Raw genomic sequence first — 21,462 nt, forward strand, 5'->3', positions numbered from 1 at the left:
CTACCAGCAATGTCTGGCATCCTCCGTTGGCAGTTACCTGGCATCTCTTTGACCCTACCTACTCTCTCTATAGATCTCTGTTCAGAACCCTGTGTTTGTGTACTCACTTCACCTTCCAGATCCCAGATTCGAGACACATTCTCTGCTGAGGCTGGTCCCCAGTGCTGGGATTAAAGTGTACATCACCACCGCCTAGCTTTGCTTTACCCTGCCATAGGCCGAAGCAGATTTATTTATCAACCAATGAAAGCAACACATAGAGATTATCTCAGTCAGCAGTCTCAAAGATTTTCTGAATGTAGAACTGGGAGGAAACTTCAACAGAGGAGCACTGAAATGTTGGATCATCTGGGCCATTCATTTCCACTGGAGATTATTCAGGGGGGTCTTCCTTGATCAAACCTGATCTTTCTTAACCAAAAATGAATCCATAGCCTCTCTTTTCCTGTGGAAACAAAAGTAAATCCTCTTCTATAAAGTAACATAAATTTTGAAGTCATTTTCAAAATGTATAGGATGGGTTAATCCAGCAGCATTTATAATCAAATGACTTTTAGCATATGTTCCTCTTTCCTCAGCAGTCAAACAATTCAAAGACAACACAATAACAGTATTCAGACTGTGTATTTTTCACCTTCATATAGCTTTCTTTTTCTTACCCTATTTCTTTTATTTTATTTGCTTTTTGGTTTTTTGAGACAGTCTTTCACTGTTTATCTTTGTCTGTCCTGGAACTCACTTTGTAGAATAGGCTGGCCTCAAACTCACAAAGATTCATCTACCTCTGCCTCCCACATCCTGGGATTAAAGGCATGCACCATCATGCCCAGATACTCTACTTTAAAATTTTTTTTTCTACCCTTTTTCTCTCAAGCCTACATATATTTTTAAACATATTGTAAACCATTTAGATGTTTTTATTCTATCTGAATCTGTTTTTACTGTATATTTCTATCTTTTTCTAAGCATGAGTCTTAAATCTACTAAGCAGCATGGTTAACATTAAATCTGCAGGTCCCTGGCACCACCAGGAAGCATGCCACCAGCTGCTCATAAAAACCTTTTAAGTGATTGGAAACAGGACCTCTTATAAGGGCTGCCATGTGGTTTTTGCCATTAAGTTAGGAAGCCTCAATTAAAGGAGCTGAGCTTCTGCTTGCTGCCAGCAAACAGAGCCTACTAGAGAAAAGATGGCTACCAAGAAGCTGCACTTGACTCTGTTCTTGTCTGACTAGAATACTTTTTTTTAAAGAAAGCTTTCTCAAACTTCATGTGGATATTCTTTCCAAACGTTAGGGTGCCACTTGTAGACAGAAGTTTCTGTCCGGCCTGATCCTGCAACCATTCATCCCAAAGAAACACACAGAGGCTTATATTAGTTATAAACTGTTTGGCCTATTAGCTCAGGCTTATTACTAAAATTCTTACAACTTAAATTAACACATAATTCTTGTTGATGTTTAGCCATGTGGCTCGGTACCTTTACTCAGTGAGACGTTCTCATCTTGCTTCCTCTGCATCTGGCTGGTGGCTGACTCTTTGACTTTCCTCTTCCAAGAATTCTCTTAGCCCGGTCACCCCCTCCCATTCTTCCTGCCTGGCTACTGGCCAATCAGCATTTTATTAAACAAATACAAGTGACAAATCTTTACAGTGTACAAAAGCACCATCCCACAGCAAATATCCATAAAGTTTTACAACTGAATTAGTTATTTCATGTCATCGAAGAGATACATGAAATCTAAAAGAGTTACTTTAACATTTAAGTTTGTAGGGCTCTGTTCATACGAGTTTGTAGGTACAAACAAAATAATAATACACTCCTTGAACAGATTGTTGACATTGTCAGATTTTATCTCCAGAATTCCCTTGTGTAACTTAAATGTGTTAGCTAAAGGTCTTCCAATCCTTTATAGCTAGAATCTCTTCTGTATGAGTTTTTATCATGTCCTCAACGACTACTGTGATATGCACAGGCTTTAACAGAATGGTTTCACACTAAAAGTTTTATTGTCGTATAAACAGTACTATGAAGTGCAGAACCTTACCACATTAACTACATTTGTAGGGTTTCTATGCAGTTTGATTTTTTTTCTCATAGTTTCAAAGACAAAAATCACATACAAAGGCTTTACCACAATGATTACTTTCATAGTGTTTCAATCCAGTGTGTGTTCTTTTATATATGTGGAATCTACTGTTACATGCAAAGGATTTCCCACATTGATTATATCAACAATCAGGGTTTCTTGCCTGTATGTGTTCGCTTATGTCTTTTGAGATATTTGTGAAATGAAAAGGCTTTACCACATTGATTACATCCATAGGGTTTCTCTCTGGTATGTGTTATTTCATGTGTTTGGAGACTACTGTCACGTGCAAAGGCTTTACCACATTGACTACATTCATAGGGTTTCTCTCCAGTATGTGTTCTTTTATGCATTAGAAGAGCACTGCTATATCCATAGGCCTTACCACATTGATTACATTCATAAGGTTTCTCTCCAGTATGTATTCTTTTATGCATTAGAAGGTAACTGTGAGTGGTAAAGGATTTCCCACATTGATTACATCCATAGGGTTTCTCGCCTGTATGTGTTCTTTTATGTGTTTTGAGATAACTTTGAAATGCAAAGGCCTTACCACACTGATTACATCCATAGGGTTTCTCGCCTGTATGTCTTCTTTTATGTGTTTTGAGATAACTTTGAAATGCAAAGGCCTTACCACATTGATTACATTCATAGGGTTTCTCTCCAGTATGTGTTCTTTTATGTGTTTGAAGCCTACTGTGACATGCAAAGGCCTTACCACACTGATTACATTCATAGGGTTTCTCGCCAGTATGTTTGCGTCTATGCATTAGAAGATGATTGTGTTGAGCAAAGGCCTTACCACATTGATTACATTCATAGGGTTTCTCTCCAGTATGTATTCTTTTATGTATTCGGAGATAACTGTGAAACGCAAAGGCTTTACCACATTGGTTACATTCAAAGGGTTTCTCTCCAGTATGTGTTCTTCTATGCATTAGAAGGCGACTGTGCTGTGCAAAGGTTTTACCACATTGGTTACATTCATAGGGTTTCACACCCGTATGTATTTTTTTATGTGTTGTGAGATAACTGTGAAATGAAAAGGCTTTGCCACATTGATTACATTCATAGGGTTTCTCTCCAGTATGTATTCTTTTATGTGCTTGGAGAATACTGTCACGTAAAAAGGCCTTACCACATTTATTACATTCATATGGTTTCTCTTCACTATGTATTATTTTATGCATTTGGAGACTACTGTCACGTGAAAAGGCCTTACCACAATGACTACATTTATAGGGTTTTTCTCCAGTATGTGTTATTTTATGCCTTAGAAGATTCCTGTTGCATACATAAGTTTTTCCACACTGATCACATTCATAGCGTTTCTTTCCAGTATGGATTCTTTCATGCCTTTGAAGCTGATTATTATAAGCATAAGCTTCAACATTTTGAGTATATTCAGAAGGTTTCTCTCCAGTATGGCTTCTTTCATTCCTGTAACAATAATTGACACATGTTAAAGCTTTACCATATTCATTACACTACTGAATATATTGCATGAATTTATTTTACAATTTGGTCTAATTGTAAATAGGAACCAGATCTTAAGGTTTTATGACTGTGATTACATTCATATTGTACTCTTTCATTAAGGGATGTTTTGCATCTTTGAAGATACCTATGATGTAAGAGCCTTTATTACATGGTTCACATTTATAACATCTTTTTTTCTATTTAAGATTTTTCACATATTTGGAAAGAACTGGAAAAATTCAGAGCTTTACCACACATATTGCATTCATAAATTCTCCTATAATGTGAGTCATACTACATTTGCAGAGTGAACAAGAACAAACAAGTATTTAGACATTCCTACTACTCATAGGGCTTTTCTGCAGTGTGAGTTTGTTGCTGAATTTTCAAAGAAGTAAACTTGAAACCTACTGAAGAAGTTCTTTCAAAGTGGGGACTAATATATATCTTCTAATTGATCTGAGAGGGAGAGGGGTATGTTGCTTCTTTTGATATCCCTATGTTTATATGGCTTGTATCCAGAGTGACATAGGATATACCTATTAAAAGAAGAATTACAAATAAAAGGTGTCCATGTTCCATTCATGAAGTTTGAGTTTCTGTTCCTCATAAACATATGGTATAGGGATTAAGGTTCCTGCACAACAACTGCCCCTTGGCTCTTGACTCTAACTATCCCTCCTCACACCAAACATAGCAAAATCACAACAAGTATATGAGGAACACGAGCTTTATTATAACTGTTTGCTTACTAGAAGGTTTGGGACATATACATATCACCTATTTAATGAGCATACCTTTTGTACTATGACTGGTATTAAACTAAATGGATTGGCAGTTCCACAGTACAGTTCGCATGGGGCTATAATTGAAATGGTGATATCTATTAAGAAACTATTTCCTTCTCTTCTTTTTTTAACATAATGATTTGCAAACAAAATTCACCTATATGACATCAAGATATGTGGTTTTGTGAGAATTTAATAATCTTCAGTGCACTTTAAGTTGTCCTTATTTATACTGTTGCTTTCTTTTAAAATGTCTTACAATTTCCTGAGGCATATTTATATTAGCTTGCATAGGAAAATTACCTTCCAGGTCTTCTAGAACTTCGACGTTCTTCAAAATTATGATCTTCCCATTTGCAGCCTAAAATATAGTAACAGAAAATGAGTAATGTATTATTGGAAAATGTGCAAAATTTAAGTTGTTATCTTCAGTGAACCTCAGAACCATGCCCAACTTATTCACATCATCCTTCCTTAGTCTCAATTACAATTATAAAAGATCATCTATAACCAAGAAACAGTCATCCCCTTATTTTAAAATGTGAAGGAAAATTCACAGTATTACCTATAGCAGTGAGGTTCCTGTAGGTCTCCAGCATCACATCTCTATAGAGATTCTTCTGGGAAGGATCCAGCAAAGACCACTCTTCCCAAGTGAAGTCAACATGCACATCATCATAGGTCACTGCATTCTAAAATATACATGTTTACAAAAGAAAGTGATAACCTTGCAAATGTATACTTCTTTGAAAATATAGTCATATAATTCTGGTGCTTCTCAACATATTTCATGACCCAGAAATGTCATCACCAAGTTATTTTAGAAGAAAATTGAACAGGAGGGTCAACTCTGTCATTTCTGCACCTTTATATGGGATATTGCCTTGTTAGAGAAATGCCTGTTAACAGACTCAGAGAGACAAGTAAACAGATCAATAGTACTGACTACACATCAGAGAAATTGTATGAACAGCTACCAACTACAAAAACATGATGGGCAAGCTGGTGTGCTAGCTCATGTCTGTAATCCTAGTACTCAGAAGGCAAAGGCAGGTATGTTTGCCTCTGAGTTGAATACTGGCCCCACTTATGCAATCAGTTCCAACACAGACGGAATACATCATAAGAACCTGTCTCTCATGCAAAAATCAAACAAACAGAAAAGATATTAAAAACTCAGGGGTTTCTTACTGAAGTTCCTACAAAGAGTATGTATTCACTCCAGTTCTGCACTCATATTCGAGAAACATGAAGTGCCTGTCTAAACTGTAATATAAATAAGACCTTTCTAAAAGGAACTGCATATTTAAACAGGTACAAATGGACAGATTAAAACAAGCAATGTAAATGTTGATCATAAATAATCAACATAGGGCAAAAGAGATGGCTCAGTAGAAAAGAATATTTGCTGATCTTTCATATAGGCGAGATCAATTGCTAGTACTTACAGGGGGGAAATCATAATTATCTATTGTCTCAAGTTCAGAGGTTCTGAGACCATCTTTTTACTACTGTGAGGACCAGGCACCCATGGGGTGTATGACCGGGGAAACAGACAAAGACTCATATTAACTTAAAAAAATTCAAAGCAAATACAACAGGCAGGAAGAATGTCACAAATTTGCAATCCAATGACTCAGAATGCTCAGGTAGTATTAGTGTCATGAGCTTTTATTTATTGCAACCACGAGCTTAAACTCTCCATCCATTCTGAAACAGAAGTTGGTTCAGGGAGAGCCCCAAGTTCAGCTGTGGCAGGGTTTTCAATGATTAAAGTATGGGAGATGGGGTAGGGAAACTCCTCATTGGGGAGGTGAGAGGAAACAGGAGTCTTGTCAAACAGGGATTGGTGCTGGCACTGCTGCAGGGAAATTGAAACCTATATGATGTGGGAGTGTCATATATCAATCTGTTGATTTCATTGGTTAAACAATAAAGAAACTGCTTGGCCCTCATAGGTTAAAACATAGGTGGGAGGAGTAAACAGAACAGAGGGAGAAAGAAACTGAGTCAGTGAGTCGCCATGATTCTCCCACTCCAGGCAAACGCAGGTTAAGATCATTCCTGGTAAGCCAGCTCGTGGGCTACACAGAATATTAGAAATGGGTTAGATCAATATGTAAGAGCTAGCCAATAAGAGGCTAAAACAAATGGGCCAAGCAGTGTTTAAAAGAATACAGTTTCCATGTAATTATTTCAGGTCATAAGCTAGCCATGTGGGCGGCTGGGTGCTGGGGATGCAGCCTTTCTGCTCTTATTACAACACCTATATGCAAGTTATGTAAGCCATTTTTAACTTTCTGGAATGTCTGGTACTTGTTTGTCTCAATTCTGACTGGTGGCTGAACTCGGGACCAATGTGAGGGTGAGGCCTAGTACCTTTCATGACTGCACTAATGTTAAGTTAGTCCTCCTCAGTACAACATCAATGATTCCACCAAATTTGGCTTCTAATTTGTGATGGGACCTGCCATACTTCAAACAGAGTTGCTAAAAATTTTTATAGGAAATTCCTTCCTGGGATTAGGAATCACTTTTCCTAATCCTTCCATTAACTGAGGGCATAGAAGGACGGATTCTTAACCTTAGGGCACCTTGCTCCAATGCAGAACAAGGGCAATCTCTTTAATTGTGATAATCTCCCTGAAAATTCCTGCCTCTGTTTCAGCATTTGGCTGCCATGTGAAACTACTTAGGCCTGCTTTTCCCTACAACCCACAGATTTTCATTTATTTCTGCCCAATTTGTTGTTGTTGTTTTCACTGGAGTCCTGAAAGAGCCACCATTAATAGCCATCTAGGAGATCCAATATTTCATCTAAGAAATCAGCCCACCATTTTTTAATTTTCTGCCTTATTCAATTTCTCAGGGCACATCCTCAATTGATGCTCCATTAGATAACTGTATGTAAACAGAGACCGTTCTTCCATTTCCTAGCTGCCCAGACCCGAATAATCACACAGAAACTGTATTAATTACAACACTGCTTGGCCAATAGCTTAGGCGTATTCCTATCTAGGTCTTACATCTTAAATTAAGCCATTGCTATGATTTAATATTTTACCATGAGGCTCATGGTTTACAGGTAAGGTCCCGATGTCTTCCTCCTTTGGCAGCTACATGACATCTCTCTGACTCTGCCTACTCTCTCTATATATCTGTTTGGATTTCTTGCCTGACTTTACTCTGCTAAGCCATTGGCCAAAACAGCTTTATTCATTAACCAATAGAAACAACAATACAGAAGGATATCCCACAAAATCTCCCCTTTTTGTTTAAATAAGAAGTAAGGTTTTAACTTAGTAAAATTACATATAACAAAACAGGTATCAAGGAAGAATTACAGTTACAATATTTCTTTTGGAATCTAAAGTTTCATATCTAATTTATCTTTTATCATAACTAAGAAGAGCTATAACTATCTGTCTTCAACTCTTCAAAGACCCCAGAAGATATAAAATAATACATAAGTAAACAGAAAGTACATTGCAAACAACTTCCAAAACTATAGAATTGACATCTCACTGCCAGTACAGTAACCCAAAGTTGTTCTGTAATGTAGGGGCATCCATCTTCAGCACACAGGCCCATAATATCTGACAGACTTTTCAGTGAAGCAGGAAATTTGTTTTGCTTTGTACTGGCAAAGTTTGTCAGTTGCTTTCTTCTGTTTCCTGTAGAATGTCTGGCAGTTTCTTCTGTGAAGATGGAACCCTGAAGGACCATTCTGTCTTTTGGAAAATTTATCAGTTACTAAGGGTCCTGCATGTCCAGTTCATATAGCATAACATCAAGCAGTCTAGGCAAGAGCAATTTATTGCCCAAATGGCTAATAAACTCCATAAGGAGCCTCTCCAATGCCCATCATCCTCTTGAATGGATTGGTGTTACCAGGAGATGTGTCTCATTGTAATGAAAAGTCCTAAGTTAACAAAACATTTTAAATACCATATTCTGTAGGTCTTTGAACAGTTTGAAGATTCCTTATCTAGCTGAAATATATCTCTGTACATCTAGAAAACCTAACATGACTACATTATAGATTAATATTAATCTGTATTTCTTAACTATACATTACACTTGATTACCCCATTTCTATTAATGTGTGTAGTACCCCAAGGTGCGCTTACCAGGAAGATTCTAGCCTATGTTCATCCTGGGTGGGAGCTTCATCGCGTCTGCTCCAGAGAGGAGAGCTATCGAGTCTGAGCTCACTTCCTCTTCCTCCCAGCATTCTGTTCTGTTTACTCCACCCACCTAAAGGCTGGCATATCAAATGGGCCAAGGCAGTTTCTTTATTAGCCAATGACCTTCTTCCATCATCTTTACTCTGCTAAGCCATTGGCCAAAACAGCTTTATTGATTAACCAAGAAAAGCAGCACATACAGAAGGACATCAGACATCAAGTGTATGATCTGACATGTTGACACCTGGAGCTAACTAGGACACAGAGACAATAATATACAAGAATGTTTTTGTTTATTTGATTGTTTTTGAGACAGGGCTTCTCTGTGTAGCTTTATAGCCTATCCTGGAACTTGCACCATAAACCTGGCTGGCCTTGAACTCACAGAGATCCACCTGCCTCTGCCTCCCAAGTGCTGAGATTAAAGGCATGTGTCACAACTCTCCAGATGCAAGATAGTTTTAAAAATCAAAAACCAACCTAGTAACCACTTCAATAACTTAAATAGCAAAAGCGTAAATATTGATGATAGTAACGAGTAGAAAACAAAGATATGCCAAGAAATGAGATGCTCAACTACTTGCCACATCCATCAGAAGATCAGGGAGGCTACCCTCAGATCTACCACATTATCTATTAGCCCAGATCCAATAGTCCCAGTTGCCTCTAGCACTGGAATAGAAACGAGAGGAAGCTTCCCCTTGACCCTCTCCATACCTCCTGTGGATCCCTAGGAAGATCTCCTTTTGGCCTCTCATTCCCTTAGCCTCTAACACCAGCAAGCTTTCTCCCATGAGCATATCAGCCAAGAAGATCAGGAAAAAAGGAAACACTCAGTCAACAAACACTCTGATATTCCAGAGAGCACACAGAAATCCAGGAACAAGCCTCCCATCCAACAATGAAGCCAGAAATTAGCACCTACAATCATCCCAACCCCAGATGCTTACACAACAGCATAGGAATATACTCCATAACATCCATGGAAATATATCACCAACAGAGCTCAGCTATCCTATCATAGCAGGTACTGAATATTCCAACATAGCTGAAATACAACAAAAAGCCCTTAAAAACAATTATATGATCACAAATTATAGGATCAATGTCCTTTATTTATGGATAGAATCTACTTATGAGTGAGTACATACCATATTCATCTTTTTGGGTCTGGGTTATCTCACTCAGTAAAGTGTTTTCTATATCCATCCATTATAATTCGTGATCCTAGAGAAGCTAAATAAGAAGGTGAACCCAAAGAAAAACATATAGTTATCCACCTGGATATTGGAAGTAGACAAGATTGCCAGGTAAAAGTTGGGAGCACAGGGGTGGGGGTGGGGTAGAGGTAAGGGGAGATGGGGAGAAGGGGAGGATTGGGGAGAGCTTGGGGGAATGGGATGGTTGAGATGGAGGAAGGGTGGATATGGGAGCAGGGAAGTAGATATCTTAATTAAGGGAGCCATTTTAGGGTTGGCAAGAGACTTGACTCTAGAGGGGTTCCCAGGTATCCAAGGAGATGTCCCCAGCTTGTTCCTTAGGCAGCAGAGGAGAGGGTGCCTGAACTGGCCTTATCCCATAGCCACATTGATGAATATCTTGCATATCACCATAGAACCTTCATCTGGCGATGGATGGAGATAGAGACAGAGACCCACATTGGAGCACTGGACTGAGCTTCCAAGGTCCAAATGAAGAGCAGAAGGAGGGAGAACATGAGCAAGGAAGTCAGGACTGCGAGGGGTGTGTCCACCCACAGAGATGGTGGGACTAATCTAATGGAAGCTCACCAAGGCCAGCTGGACTGGGACTGAAGGAGCATGTGATCAAACCGAACTCTCTGAATGTGGCTGACAATGAGGGCTGACTGAGAAGCCAAGGACAATGGCACTGGGTTTTTATTCTACTGCATGGACTGGCTTTGTGGGAGCCTAGTCTGTTTGGATGCTCACCTTCCTAGACCTGGATGGAGGGGGGGAACCACGACTTCCCACAGGGCAGGGAACCCTGACTTCTCTTAGGACTGGAGAGGGAGGGGGAGGGGGAATAGGGGGAGTGGGAGAAAAATGGGAGGAGGTGGAAATTTTTAATAAATAAAAAGAAAGGAAAAAAAACCCAATTATATGAAGATAACAGAGGTCCTCAAATAGAAAATTAATAAAATACTTAAATTCAGGAAAACACAAATGTTGGAGGAAATCAATAAATCACAAAAAAAAAAAAATCAAGGAAAACATAAATAGCTGTAGTACACACTCCCAAAATAAAGCAAAGAAAATAAAAGCCAGGCCGGGCGGTGGTGGCGCATGCCTTTAATCCCAGCACTTGGGAGGCAGAGGCAGGTGGATCTTTGTGAGCTCGAGGCCAGCCTGGTCTACAAGAGCTAGTTCCAGGACAGGCCCCAAAGCTACAGAGAAACCCTGTCTCAAAAAACCAAATATAAAAAGAAAAGAAAAACCAAATAGTTAAAACAAGTGAAACTGTTCAAGACCTGAAAATGGAAATAGAAGCAATAAAGAAAACACAAACTACAGGAATTGTGGAAATGAAATCAGTCTGGAGTGAGTTACTGGTCTGTATTTCCAGCAATGGGAAGCAAGGTCAGGATTAAATGTTCAAAGTAATTCTCAATTACATATTGTAAAGCAAGCCTGAGAAATGGGAGACATTGGCCTAAACCAGTAGTTTTCAACCCTTCTAATGCTGCAATCTTTTAATACAGTTTGAATTCCTGTGGTGACAACCAAGCATAAAATTATTTCCATTGCTACTTTATAACCACAATTTTGCTTATTATGAATTGTAATATAAATATCTGTGTTTATGATGGTTTAGGTGACCCCTGTGTTAGGGTCTTTGACCCCAAGAATTATGACCCTCAGGTTAAAAAACACTATTCTAAAGATAGATAGATACGCAGGTAGATAGACAGACATATACATAGATTGATTGTTAGATAATAAAGCACTTAAGAAAAAATGGTATGAAAATTCTTAATGACTGGAAAATGTTAGAAAACAGAAACACATAGAAATTAGAGAGGCAATGCATTTAAAGAAAATACAATTTAAAAAGTGATACCAATAATTGACTTCTTAAAGAGATAAAAATAATTGGGAGAACATTTAGTTATACTGACTTTGAAACAGAATAGGCCCTTCCCTGGTAGAGAATGCCATTAATAAGACATTGTATGACTTTGTCCTGTGTAAAATGGTAGGTGCTTAGGGCTGTAAACTCATACAGAGTTACAGGCAATGGCTGGTGTCTCAAACCTGTCAGCTGAGTTAACTGTGTCCACCAGGACTGCACATATCTGCATAGGAGAGTTCTCTAACTGGAAACTGAATACTCAGTATTCAAGCTACCCTCCATAAACTGCACACTCACCAATTCTGTCTGTCTTTGTTTATATAGAAGGGATAAAACACACTGGGAAATCACACAGAAAGTACTTACCCTGCCCCATCAGTCCTTCTTTATGCTGGAGATCCCCCAGCTTACTGCCTTAAGCTTCAGTCTGTGATCTAGCTATTGTCTATTCTATTTCCCCCTGCCGTGTGCCCAGTGCACTGTTTTTCCACTTCTGGTCTGAATGGAGAAGCCATGCTTCACACACAAATCCTTTCCTTGTACTGAAATGGACAGTCCACTACAGTAATCAAATGGGTAATCTTAGAAATTTGTGGCGCTACAGACCTGTAATCCTGATACTTAGGATGGCTAGTCAAAAGGATAGAAAGGGCAATGCCCTGTGGGTCTACGGACAGGATTCAAGTTCACCTCAATCAACATCAGAGACTTTGACTCAAACCATTTTTCAAAAAGGCTGGTGATGCAGCTGTTCTATAATAATACACCTTTAGGGCAATGCTGGTTGTGACCCTGTAATGTCCCATTGAAGAGCATATTAGAGGACTGTTCTTTGATGGGGGCCTTTTGGCTGTTTGCAAATCAGGGTTGTCTCTTTTGTTATGGGAATGTAGCTTAACAAATCCTGATGGACAAACATTCATATGCTAGCATCCTAATCTCTAAAAGGCCTGGTTACCTTAATGCTTATCTTTGGTGTATTTGGGAGGCAGTCCTACCCTTAGCTAAATTCTACTTTATGTGAATTAATGTCCTACAAATTGGAAAATCCTTATACTATCAATTCTATTACCATCAACACTACTCTTGTAAGTCACAGTTTAGCAGTGGAGTGGTACTCTACACAGCAGATAGTGTTTATAAATTGCACAAAATTAACTCCAGATGGATCCTAAAACTAAATGTTAAATGTTGAAAGTTCAGACACCTCCTCTTCACAATGACCCCCAAAACAAGAATATGTCTAAGTAGTCCACTCCCAATGCTCTGCACAGAGGCAGCCCCAGGGAATTGCAAGGATAATGCAGGACCATGCAGAATCATACAAGTCACAGGGGATTCTGCCTTTTGCCACTGGTTCCAACCCAGCCCTGGGGAGAACACAACACCAGATCTGGTAGCTTAGCAGGCCACCCCTCCCTGTCTGGGGACAGTGGCCCCTTGCTCACCAAGGTATATCTGCTGAGCATGACTGCTCTCTACCTGCAACGGAGCACAAGGAGCAACACACGGGCCAACTTCTAACTTCCCCAGTAGTGTAGCTGAGAAGGCAGCATGGGGCTCAGAAGAACCTTCCCATTTGAGCTTCCAGGTCTAGAGGAGGCCCTGATTGGCTAGTGAGATCTGAATGACAGGAGTAGTTCCCTTGGAGATAGGGTGAGCTGAAGGGACCCAGCAGAGTGGTTCCCAGCCTTGGCCTCCATTCCACCCTGAGCACAGACTATCCCAGACTGGCTGGAGATTTGCAGCAACTTCACCAAGACATCTCTTGTTTACCTAAACCAATGGTTTCAGTTACAAAAAAAATCTAAACAAATTCAGAAGGATAATCAATGTTGCCCAAGAGGAACACAGGGTAACTCCAGAATATTATAAATAAAATCAGGGAGTAACCGCTGTGCGAGTAAGCCAGAGCAAGAGACCACTGAGGGTCCAGATGTGAGTCTAGGAGCTCCCAAGAACTAGGCCTGAGCCAGGACCTCTGCCAGTCTCAGCATGAATCTGGGACCTCTGAGGGAGTAGGCAGGAATGAGAGATCTTGCAGGGCCTGGCGTAAGACTGGGACCTCAGATGGAGTAGGCCTGAGGCAGGACCTCTGTGGGCCCGGGCATTGGTCTAGGACATCAAAGGGAATAGGTAGGAACCTGGAAACTCTGCAGGTCTGAGCATGAATCTGGGACCTCTGAGGCAGTAAGCCTGAGCCAGGTCATCTGCGGTTCTGGGTGCACCCAAGCCTGGGAACTTGAAGGCAGTAACCTTTGCAGGACACATTCCAAGCCAGGGACTTCTGCAGGAGGGGATCCAGACCAGGATTTACAGAAACAGGTCAGAGCCAGTAACCTAAGCCAAAGTAGGCTAGAGAGAGTAAACTCCAAGGGAGCAGAGCAAAGACATTACTAAGAAAGAGAATTACAGACCAAATTCACTCATGAACATGCAAAAATACTAAATAAAATACTGGCAAATCTAATCCAAGAACATATCCGAACCATCATCCACCATGATCAAGTTGGCTTCATCCCACAGATGCAGGGATGGTTCAACATATGAAAATCTGTCAACGTAATCTACCATATAAACAAACTGAAAAATAAAAACCACATGATCATCTTATTAAATGCCGAAAAAGCTTTCAATAAAATACAACATCCCTTCATGATAAAGGTCTTGGAGAGTGCAGGGATTCAAGGACCATACCTAAACATGATAAAGGCAATATATATAGCAAGACAACAGCCAACATCAAACTAAATGGAGAGAAACTCCCAGCGATTCCACAGAAACCAGGAACAAGGCAAGTTTGTCCACTGTCTCCATATCTATTCAATATAGTTCTTGAGGGCCTAGCTAGAGCAATAAGACACAAAAGGAGATCAAGGGAATTCAAATTGGAAAAGAAGAAGTCAAACTCTCACTGTTTGCTGATGATATGATAGTTTACATAAGCGATCCAAAAATTCTACCAAGGAACTTCTACAACTCATAAATACTTTGAGCAATATAGCAGCATACAAGATTAACTAAAAAAAAAAAAATCAGTAGCACTCCTGTACACAGATCATAAAAGAGCTGGGAAAGAAATTAGAAATACAACACTCTTCACAATAGCCACAAATAGCATAAAATATCTCAGAGTACTTCTAACCAAACAAGTGAAAGACTTGTATGACAAGAACTTTAAATCTCTGAAGAAAGAAAGTGAAGAAAACATTAAAAAGTGGAAAGATATCCCATGCTCTTGGGTAAGCAGAATTAACATAGTAAAAATGGCAATCTTACCAAAAGCAACATACAGATTCAATGTAATGCCTAGCAAAATTCTCCACAGACCGCAAAAGAACAGTACTCAATTTCATATGTAAAAGCAAAATACCCAGGATAGCCAAAACAATCCTGGGCAATAAAAGAACTTTGGATATCATTGTTTCAGATTTAGGAAACAGCCTTCCTCAAGATGCAGTTAATACCACTTTTGGGTATAAATCCAAAGGATGCACAATTGTGCCACAAGGACATGTGCTCAACTATGTTCACAGCAGCATTGTTTGTCATAGCCAGAACCTGGAAACAACCTAAATGCCCTTCTACCGAAGAATGGATAAGAAAAATGTGGTACATTTACACAATGGAGTACTACACAGCAGAAAAAAGTAACGACATCTTGAGTTTTGCAGGAAAATGGATGGAGCTAGAAAACATTATTTTGAGTGAGGTAATCCAGACACAGAAAGACAATTATCACATGTACTCACTCATTGGTGGATTTTAAACATGAAGCAAAGAAAAGCAGCCTACAAACCACAATCCCAGAGAATTTAGACAACAATGAAGATACTAAGAGAGATTTACATAGATCAAATACATGGGAAGTAAAAAAAGGCAAGATCTCCTGAGTAAATTGGGAGCATGAAGATCTTGGGGGGGTGTTGGAGTGGGGAAGGGAGAGGAAGGGAGGGGAGCAGAGAAAAATGTAGAGCTCAATAAAAATCAATCAGTCAGTCAATAAGTAAATAAATAAATAAAGTCCACAGTGACCATGGGACTGATAACCACAATCCCATGTGTGGAATGAATCAAGTTCTTAACTTCTGAAGCAACCCCTTCCCAAAGGCCCTGGCCGCAGACCATTACCAAGTGTGATCTTGACCAGTGGTACTCAGCTATGCTGAGGGATAATGTTGTAAAGATATGTCAGTTGTATTAGTTTAATAAAATATTGATTGGCCAGTAGTCAGACAGAAAGTACAGATGGAGTGACCAGATTAAGAGAATTCTGGGAAGAGAAAAGGCGGAGATTCAGTCACCAGTCAGATGCAAAGGAAGCAAGATGAGAATGTCTTAGTGAGAATAGATACCAAGCCACACGGCTAAACATAGACAAGAATTTTGGGTTAATGTAAATTGAAAGAGCTAGTTAATAATAAGCCTGAGCTAAGAGGCCAAACAGTTTATAATTAATATAAAGCTCTGTGTGTGTCTATGGGACTGAATGGCTGCAGGAACATACAGGATAGAAATTTCCATCTACAAATAGCGCTTATGTTTGGCAAGAATTTCCAAATAAAGCCTGAGAAAGCTTTAAAAAAAAATTCTAAATATACAAGAACAAAGTCAAGCCCAGCTTCTTGGTAACTGCCTTTTCTCCAGTACGCTTTGCTCCTTTAAGAGAGGCTTCTTGACTCAGCATTAGTGACAAAAACCTCCACAGCTCTTTTAAGAGGCTCTGCCATCAAACACTTAAACAGTGTTTATGAGCAGCTGGCATCAGGCTTCTTGGTAGTGGCATGAACCTAAAAACTCCACAGAGTTGTGACATGCAATGTGGTTCCCACTTGTACTTGTGCCATGAAGCTAGACTCTTGGGAAGCTAAGGAATGTAGAAGAGCCAGTGCCAAAGCCACAGCTTTAATTCTAGCCATTTCGCTTAGCAGATGAAGACTCATATGTTCAGAAAAAGATAGAAATATATAGTAAAGACAGATTCAGAGGAAAAAGAATCCTCTAAATGATTTACAGTGTGTTTAAAAATATATGTTGGCTTGGGAGAGGAAAAAAAAAGATAGAGAAAGTACTTAAACAGAAATAGAGTAGTTGGATGGGGTTACACAGTAAATCTCTGAATTCAAGGTCATCCTGGTTTACAGAGTGTGTAACCAGCACAGCTAAAGATACACAGAGAAATCCTGTCTCAAAAACCAACCATTTAAAAATAAAAATAAAAGAAATGGAGTAAGAGAAAAAAAGCTACATAAACATGGAAAATACAGAGAATCTGGATCCTGTATGTTACTGTGTTGTCTTTGAGTTGACTGCTGAGGAAGGAGCAACAGCTGCTCAAACACATTTGATTATAAATGCTGCTGAGCAAAGAGGTCAAGACCAGGATGGAGAGACCCACTGAAACAGCTTACCTGAGCTAATGGGAGCTCATGGACTGCAGTCCAGCATAGGACCAAAATAGGCCCACTTAATGTGAGTGACAGTTGTAGGACTGGGATAGACTACAGGGACATTGGCAGTGGGACCAGGATTTATCTCTACTGCTTGTACTGGCCAAACAGTTTATAATTAATATAAACCTCGCTTTGTTTCTTTGGGACTGAATGGCTGTGGGACTGGGTGGCACAGAAACTTCTGTCTATACAGCTACCTATAATTTTATGTGTGTACAGAAATTAATAAAGATAGATTTCACAACTTCAACAAAATTAACTCCAAGTGACACTTAAACTGTTCATGTTTTGAACCTCCAGCTACTGATATGTCTTCCAGAGAGGCCCCACGCTCTGGAGCCCTCCCTGCAAATGGAGGCGAGCACAGCTGTGGCATCTGCCCTAGTCACCTGCCCAACACCATGCAAACCTGAGATACCTCTACAGATCAGAAACTCATTTTGTCCCTTGGAACTGAGCTTCACACCACGGTGGCTGGCTGTAGCAGAAAGTTGAAAACATTCTAATCATGTATTGCTGAAGGATGATGCCCATCACCTCCTTTCTACCAGTTTCTAAACTATCTGACACATGTGTTAAACAAACCTGAAAGTGGAATGAAACATTCAGAACTTCTACAACCCAGATCTTCAGTTTTCCAATCTGTCTTCCCATGGCACAACAAAAGCAATGCCTCTGTGTGGACACTGGATGGTGATATTACTAGATAATGGCAGAACCTCCCCCTGCCCAGAGAATCCACACTCAAGGAAGCTCAGAGGTCCAGAGCCACTGCTCAAGTCACCACAGGGATCAATAGAACCCCAGGCTGGCTTAGGGGGTATCTGAGTCCAAGCAGTCCTGATTCTGATAGCTCAGTCAATCTACTCTTCCTGGTCTAGAGACAGTGGCCCCCACACTCACCATGGACTAGCTTGTGGACTTCAGCCCCCGCCCCCAGCAGAACAAGAGGAGAATCATGAAAAGAAATTGTAAACTACCTCACACTAGTGCTCCTGAAGGCCAAGCCTTCCCAAATTTCCTCATTACTTACGACCACCCAGTGAGCTTCAGGACAATAGCAGCAATGCCGCTAGGTGAGTAGAGATCAAATGACTCAGACCACACAGTCCTTCCCAACCTTGTCCTTCCACATATGGTCAAATAAGGCCCTAATCTGGGAAGTCTGCAGTTTAGTAAAATTCCCCAACCTCCCAGAACACTTCCTGCTCCTCTTCTAAGGCACAGGGTCCTATGTGTGCACCGTCCAGTACAGCCAATCCTTTGCTTCATAGTTGAGAGGTCCTGCAGCCAAAGGCAGGTCACATCCAAACAGTAACTGTTGTTAAACAAAAAGAGGCCATGGATTAGAACACAATGAAAAGTCTATGGGAGGGCTTGGAGGCAAAAACAGAGATAGGAGAAATAATGTAATTATAATTGTAAAATACTATGTTAAAAAGTTGAAACAGGCTTTATGGCTATATGCTCCAGAGACTAGGAATTTCTAGTAGAGCACACCAAGTACCACTCATGCCATTTCTCTCAGGGTATACAACTGAAACCTGGAAAACACAGTCATGCAATGCAGGGACACACCATTTTATCCAGTTCTTTTATTTAGGTTGAACTGGTATAACTACAATAATTTGGGTTCTAGTTCAGTTTTTTTTTTTTCCAGATTCTTTATGCCTGCTCTGTGGACCCAAGGTATGGCTAAATAGAACCTTTTTTGACCATCTAAAATTGATTCCCTCACTACTCATTGCTAAAGTCAAGTACTGTCAGAGCAGGAAAGCCTTTACCCTCCTCCTTGCCCATCTTTTTCTGTGCTGTGACTACACATGCTTTACAGTTTGTCAGTGGACTCAATTCTTCCATGGGTCTCACTTCATTTGTAAATTCAAAATAAAATCTACAGGATCATTCACTGATCTATTTTTCCTTCCAGTCAAGGCCCAGCCTGGAAGGAGTTACAGGACTGTCATTTCATCAATCGGCAGCAGAGGCAGGAGTAGGTGTTCAAAGCAATTTTCAGTTACATAGTGTGAGGCATCGGAGCTATGGGAGACATTGATCTAAACCAGTGGTTCTCAGCCTTCCTGATGCTGTCTCATTAATGTACAGTTCCTCATGATGTAGTAACTCCCAATTATAAAATTATTTGCACTACTACTTCATAGCTATAATTTTGCTGTTATGAATTGTAATATATATATCTGTATTTTCTGATAGTCTTAGGCCAGTCCTGTGGTAGGGTCATTTGATCCCTCAAAGTGAGCCAAACCCCCCCAGATTGAGAACCATTGCTCTAAACTAATATGAATAAATAGCACTTAAGAAAAAACAATGGAATGATATTCTAAACTGGGAAACATTGAAAACAGAAACAAAGAGATTACAGCAGTAATGCATTAAAAATGAAATAAAAAAATACAAAACACTGACCTTTTAAAATGATAAAAATAATTGGAAGAGTAGTTAGCTATACTGACATTGAAACAGAGTGGGTACTTCCCTGGTAGGGAGAATGCCATTAAGAAGAGAATGCATGACTTTATCCCATGTAAAATGTTAGCTACTAAGTGCTGTAAGCTGACACATGGAGTTACAGCCAATGGTCTATGTCTCAAACCTCTCAGCTGATTTAAATGTGTCAACCTGGATTGCTCATAGCTGCAGGAGAGAGTTTGTTGGTTGAAAACTGAATACTTAGTTGTTCAAGCTATCCTTCCTAAACTGAACGCCCACCAATTCTGTCTGTCTTCATTCACATGGAAGGAGTTAATTCATGATAGGAAATACAGATAGTCCCTCACCCTACACCATCAGGTGTGTCTTTGTAATGGAGACCCCTGCAGTTCACTGCCTTTAAACTTAACCTGTGATGTAGCTATTGTCTAGTCTGTTTGTCCCTGCAGTGTGCACAGTACACTGTTCCTCCTCTTCTATTCTAAATGGACGAGCCATGCTCCATCTACACAAATCCTTCTCCTGTTACTGCATTGGATAGTCCACTATATGACTCAACTGGTAATCTTAGAACTCTATGGTGCTATAGACCTGCAATTCAGGAACATAGGGTGGTTTAGTCAGGAGGATAGCAAGGGCAGGGTCCTGCGGAACTACAGACGCGGTTCAAGTTCACCTTAATCAAATTGACTCAAAATTGCTTTTCAAAAAAGTATTGAAAGTGAAGAACTTCTAGAAAATACTAGAGAGATCAGTATTTTTCGACTCTGGCAAATCTGGTGATGTCTCTCCACACTGGAGGCACCAGCTTTTCACAGTGATGTTAACAACAAGGATCTTATTAAGCACAATTCTGCTTCCAATGCTCTGCGCAGACACGGCCGGGTGACTGAAGTTCTTCAGAGGCTGCCAGCCCGGGCCAGGGAGTTGCAAGGCCACATAGGACCACGCTGGACCAGGCAGGAATACAGCGAACTCTGTCTGCCCACTGAATCCCACCAAACCAGGGGAGGACCCATCACAGGCTGCTGAACCTCAGCCAGCCTCTCTACCTAGTTTGAGGACAGCGGCCCCTCCCTCACCAAGGGTAGCTACTCCACCACACGTGGGGACAGCGGACCCTGGCTCACCAAGGCCCACCGGTTCTCCCCGCGTGAGTTCAGCAGCCCCTCCTTCACCATGGCCAGCCACTCTTGCCGGCATGGGGACAGCACCCCCTAGCTCAACCAAGGCCCACCGCGCCTCCCCGCATGGGGTCAGCAGCCCATCAATCACCATGGCCAGCCACTCCTCCCCACATGGGGACAACCGATCCTCACTCACCGTGGTCCACCGATCTTCCCCGTTTGTGGAGCGCAACCCCTCGCTCACCATGCTGCAGCTGCCAGAACGATCCGAGCTCTCCCCACAATGCAGCTCAAGGTTCAGCGCAGAGGAAACTTCCGACTTCCTCAGAAATGCTGAACCAGAAGTCTGCCTCCCGGAGGAACCCACCAATCTGACTGGCCGGTCCTCTGGATGCTCTGATTGGCTAGTAATGAGTGAGTGATAGGAATGTAACCCAATGATTCTCAGCTTCAATCTTAAGGACAGACCTATCCTAGATTGGATGGAAATTTGTGCCAAATTCAACAACCAGTCTCTTGTTAATGTAAACCAGTGGGCTCAGTTTTAAAAGGAAGTATGCAAATTCAGGAGGAGGTTACTAAGATAATGTTGCACAAGGGTAACACAGGTAACTCAAGAACGTTAAACAGAGTCCACAGTGACCTTGGAACTGATAACCACAGACCTTTGCGTGGAAAAGTGTTGGATTCTCAGGAGTTGAAACAATCCCATCCCAAAGGCCCTGGCCCCAGATCGTTGCCAGCTCTGCCAAGCATATTCCCGGTATTAGAGAGGGAACTCTGATTTTGCT

At 40.6% G+C, this 21,462-nt stretch overlaps 1 protein-coding gene across 1 annotated transcript; it reads right to left on the minus strand.

The window, feature by feature from the left end:
• Nucleotides 1–1,375: 1,375 nt before the first annotated feature.
• On the minus strand, nucleotides 1,376–21,004 carry LOC101996495 (zinc finger protein 431-like). The gene is made up of 4 exons (XM_013347647.2): nucleotides 20,868–21,004; nucleotides 4,926–5,052; nucleotides 4,664–4,721; nucleotides 1,376–3,533 (listed from the first exon to the last, which is right to left on the minus strand). The coding sequence occupies exons 1-4, from the start codon at nucleotides 20,916–20,918 to the stop codon at nucleotides 2,240–2,242; spliced, it is 1,530 nt and encodes a 509-aa protein (XP_013203101.1). The 5' UTR covers nucleotides 20,919–21,004; the 3' UTR covers nucleotides 1,376–2,239.
• Between the last annotated feature and the right edge of the window lie 458 nt (nucleotides 21,005–21,462).

This window comes from Microtus ochrogaster, chromosome 7 (genome assembly GCF_000317375.1).
Source record: "Microtus ochrogaster isolate Prairie Vole_2 chromosome 7, MicOch1.0, whole genome shotgun sequence".
Taxonomy (NCBI): Eukaryota; Metazoa; Chordata; class Mammalia; order Rodentia; family Cricetidae; genus Microtus; species Microtus ochrogaster.

Excerpts from the sequence above, each read along its gene's own strand:
- LOC101996495 (XM_013347647.2), bottom strand. The coding sequence starts at position 20,918 with ATGGTGAGCGAGGGGTTGCGCTCCACAAACGGGGAAGATCGGTGGACC. Across the intron at positions 5,053-20,867 it reads GGGAAGATCGGTGGACCACG|AATGCAGTGACCTATGATGA; the intron begins GTGAGTGAGGAT and ends TGTATATTTTAG. Across the intron at positions 3,534-4,663 it reads AGTTCTAGAAGACCTGGAAG|GAATGAAAGAAGCCATACTG; the intron begins GTAATTTTCCTA and ends TTATTGTTACAG.